The following is a 4,075-nucleotide window of genomic DNA, read 5'->3' as shown; positions in this document are numbered from 1 at the left end:
GTTTTACACAAGATCGCCCCAAGCTGTTATTGCGTCGTGCTAACCACTACGCTACCATAGTGCCTATGATGAGAGGCTCCCTCTCTCAAAGGGTTAATAACTCTGCTTGTGTATCGGGTCACTGTGTGTGTGTAGTAATACGGGAGAATCCATCGTGGAGTTGATTCCGCTGTCTGCTTGTACCAATGTACACAATAGCTTCATGTACCTTACTGTTACTCAGAACAGATTCCATCCCCACATTCAGACAGACGTCAATCCCTCTAACAGTCAGCGTGGATTTGAACTCAACATCTGAATGACTTGTGTGGAAACAGTAAGTCCGTACTGTCTGCTCCGTTGTACCTGGATGTGTGAGAGATGGAAAGTGGCAAGAACTGAATCAGGGAAATAAGGGGGAAAGATTATTTTTCGTTTCAAATCCAGCGAAGAAACAGTGTAAACATTCACAATTGTGATTGTGATATTCCGTGAGATGAAGTTTAAAAAGTACACACAAATATTGCACGATAGCCACTCATGTGACTCACTCCGGAGATTCCCCTTTAATTGATCAAGAGACTTTCCAGCCTGTGCAGTTTTAACTTTGTCTGCACCGGCTACAATGCACGTACTGCTGGACTGCGCAGTCGGCAGCGTTCATCAGTCTTCCACCGAGCTTCCAGCAACACTTCGTGTGTGTCCGCAACCTGTAGATCTGAGGGTTGTCTGTTGCACATTTGCTGGGGACAAAACAGGACACGGACCTTTGTATCTCCCTCTTTCTGTGCAAATTTGGGAGATATCAGACCGAGAACAATCTGTTCATACACTTTTGTTTTATCAACTGATCTGCTCTTTGCCGCCAGTGACACCGCCTCATCCTGATGGTGTGAGATGGTGAATAGGAAAGTTTCAAACCTTTTGTTCTAGTTGATCAGAAACAAGAGACAATCTGCAGATGCTGGAAATCCCAGCAACACACACAAAATACCGGAATAACACAGCAGGAAAGGCAGCATCTTGGGAAAGAGTGAATAGAGATTGAAAGCGTCAATCCGGCGTAAGATAGAGAAGCGGACAAATATTACCAAAGGGTTTCGGCCCGATACGGCGATGGTATTCTTTTCCTAGATTCTGCCTGGCCTGCTGAGTTCCTCGGGAATTTTGTGCGTGTTGCTCTGGTTGGTCAGTGTGAGTCGCCCTGATTTGCATGGGTTTCCTCCCTGGTATGAACGGCTCTATAAATAGGTACCATTGGCGACGGTGGCCACAGTCTGTCACAGATCCATCGGCTGAAGGGACGTAGGAAGCTGACGGACAGCAATGATACGGACGTTGTGCTTTTTCTGGTCTCTGGCAATGTGGCTGGGCTGTAAGTACAGGCAGCATGTCTGCACCGCCAGCGTTTGTTGATGTTGGCTTTAGGGGACACATTAAAGAGTCAATGGTTAATGTTGAATTCCTGTTTTTTTTAACAGCTGGAGAATTTCAGACTCTGACACAGCCTCCGGCAGTGTCGGTGAGTCCAGGAGCCACCGCCGCGCTGGAATGTAACATCGGAACAAAGGATAACTATGCTATATATTGGTACAAGCAGACACCGGGAACAGCCCCACAATGGATCCTGTACTACCATCACTCGCACAGCGCCCCGACCTATGGGTCTGGCTTTAGCAGCGACCGGTTCACGTCGGCATTCAACAGCGCCGGCACCGTTTACCAGTTAAACACAAAAAATGTGGAGATGAATGACTCTGCCGTCTATTACTGCGCAAAGTGGTTTTCATCGCTCAATGGCTTCTTGTTCGGCCCAGGGACCAAGCTCTTCGTTACAGGTAAGTGACAGGGAAATCCCACCTGCAATTACTAGCTGCAGTGAATATGGTCACCTGGCGATTAGTAATTTATACATTATTCTTTCTTGGCGAATTTGATAATGAAAACGCAAATTTACGATCCAGTCATGCCATGTATCGTGATCGATGAAGTTGTGTTAAGTGAACGTAGAGTTGTGTGTGAATTGGTATCCTCTTTAAACAAGCTCTCTTTTCAGTTGTGTTTTCTCTCTGGTGCCGTATGTTGTGTCCCTGGCATCTGCACTTTAATATTTCGTTTCTGAAATTGACCGCCCGACTCTCAATCCTATCAGCTTGGCCGCTTTTGCTCTGGTTTGTTGGAAGCCAGCGTGAGGAGTTCCAGCTTCTCAGAATGAGGCCCGAGGTATCACTGGGGATATGATGTAGACCACGGTTGCCAAGGCAACATAACTACAAGTTTCAAGTTATTGTATGAGGATTCTCTGATGAAACCTCCCTCCAACTTACACTGAACTTCCATTTCTCCCGGTCAGGGTACAACACTCCCGCAGACAACCATTCAATTGCCTGGTTCTTCCCTCCTCTCTCCTGCCACTTTTTCAATTGAGCACTGCTCCTTTTGGGGTACGGCCGCTCAGTGAATCCGGTCGCTACACAGACTCAGGCCAGAGCTTTGGGTCTGGGGAGAATCCCACCTTCCTTCGCCCACAGTAATTGCTTCCACATCGTCACAGTGTGACTTCCCTAAACCAGCTCTGTGAAAGTCAGGACCACGCACATGTTGCCCTGCACTCTGGGTAAGCGCAGAAATAGGTTTACTCACATTACAGCTGTGGGTGATACGGGTGGGAGGGCCCGCATTGGTGATTAGTGGATGGAGCAAAGGGAAGGAACGTGTCACTGTTGGCACAGGCCGAGAAAGATCCAAAGAGCTGGAAGTGATGTGACCGAACTGGTGATGCTGTAATCCAGCGACTCTGCAGCATTTGGCCACAAACGTCCAGTCCTTCAGTGTTGACTAAAATACACTGCCCTCCATCGACACTAACTTGCACCCTAGCGAAACCCTGAACCCCATTCTTGGAAGCTGAAATCTTTCTCTCGCACTACCATCCAACTGTGAAAATATCGCGAGATATTCATTGACCTGAAACATGTCTCCTCTTGTTCCCGATCCAGATCAGCAGCTCCCCGACCCTTCAGTGAAACTGCTTGGGCCGTCAGCCGAGGAGATCTCCGCTAAAGGAACCGGCACCTTAGTTTGCCTGGTCAGTAAGCTGTCGGTGGGCTTCCCTGTCGTCAGTTGGACAGTGGACGGGAGTCCGACCAGCCGTGAGGTGCAAACCAGCGCAGTGAGGCGGAACACGGACAGAACTTTCAGTCTCAGCAGCTACCTGACGGTGCCCGGCACAGACTGGAGTAGTGGCAAGGTATACTCCTGCGTGGTTAAACTAGGAGCAGCCTCGACAACATCCGCAACAGTCACACAGTCCAACTGTTAAAAAAAGAACGTGGCTTGGTACTTGTTTGCTTCGAACAGATTTTTTTTTTGCATCTTTCACCTCCCTCTACCACTCTCTTCACTGTACTCCGAACTGTGACCAGAGTTCTGTGGTTTCCATTGTGTTGTTATAATATTTGCACCCGAGACTGATTTTGCTCCGTTTCATTCTCCGAGAAGCTACGTGGGGTAAAAGTGGCTTATTACTTGTCATCATTAGAAACATCAGCTGGTGAATAGTTTTCTCTGTTACCAGGGATGGTTCTGATTGAAGTTATTCATAAGTCTGTTAATGATTTCTCAGCAGTATCAGACTGACAGATGGCAACAGCCATAAACTGCTAATAAAGATGTTCAGTGCAGGAATGAGTTCCGTGTCTGAGTCTTTTACTCTTGTATGCGCTTAACATTCTCATTTGGGCGGGAGGAGGGAGGAGACTCGCGCGAGCTGAACGGCTCCTACAAAGGAAGTCCGGCAATCTGAAATCCCACAGTCTTGCAGTTGGTGGAAAAGGGAAGGGGGGTGTCGAGGGAGGGAAGGAGGGGTCGGGGGAGAAAGGAAGAGAGTGTGAGACACCGACAGAGAAACAGACAGCCATGGGGGTGGACGGAATTGTTGAGATGAGAAAAAGAGACTTCTAAGCGAACAGAGAAGGAGGTCGGAGTGGGGAGGGATGGCTCTCTCTTCATGTCCTTGTACCCATTTCCAACTCCAGCACTTGTCGTGACCCGGCATAAGAAAAGATTGCAACGTACAAAACATTGCCCTGTTAAT

At 48.1% G+C, this 4,075-nt stretch overlaps 1 protein-coding gene across 1 annotated transcript; it reads left to right on the top strand.

Moving 5' to 3' along the window:
• The first annotated feature begins 1,265 nt into the window (after positions 1 to 1,265).
• Positions 1,266 to 3,598, top strand: LOC140740390 (immunoglobulin lambda-1 light chain-like). The gene is made up of 3 exons (XM_073069528.1): positions 1,266 to 1,354; positions 1,461 to 1,817; positions 2,979 to 3,598. Exons 1-3 carry the CDS (start codon positions 1,306 to 1,308, stop codon positions 3,299 to 3,301), a joined length of 729 nt encoding a protein of 242 aa, XP_072925629.1. The 5' UTR covers positions 1,266 to 1,305; the 3' UTR covers positions 3,302 to 3,598.
• Positions 3,599 to 4,075: the final 477 nt, after the last annotated feature.

Source organism: Hemitrygon akajei, chromosome 16, assembly GCF_048418815.1.
Source record: "Hemitrygon akajei chromosome 16, sHemAka1.3, whole genome shotgun sequence".
Classification (NCBI taxonomy): Eukaryota; Metazoa; Chordata; class Chondrichthyes; order Myliobatiformes; family Dasyatidae; genus Hemitrygon; species Hemitrygon akajei.
This window is presented reverse-complemented; position numbering and strand designations above follow the sequence as displayed.

Bases quoted from the DNA above. Each gene is read 5' to 3' on its own strand.
- LOC140740390 (XM_073069528.1), top strand. From the start codon at position 1,306: ATGATACGGACGTTGTGCTTTTTCTGGTCTCTGGCAATGTGGCTGGGC. The intron at 1,355-1,460 runs GTAAGTACAGGC...TTTTTTTAACAG, and splicing joins TCTGGCAATGTGGCTGGGCT to CTGGAGAATTTCAGACTCTG. The intron at 1,818-2,978 runs GTAAGTGACAGG...TTCCCGATCCAG, and splicing joins GACCAAGCTCTTCGTTACAG to ATCAGCAGCTCCCCGACCCT.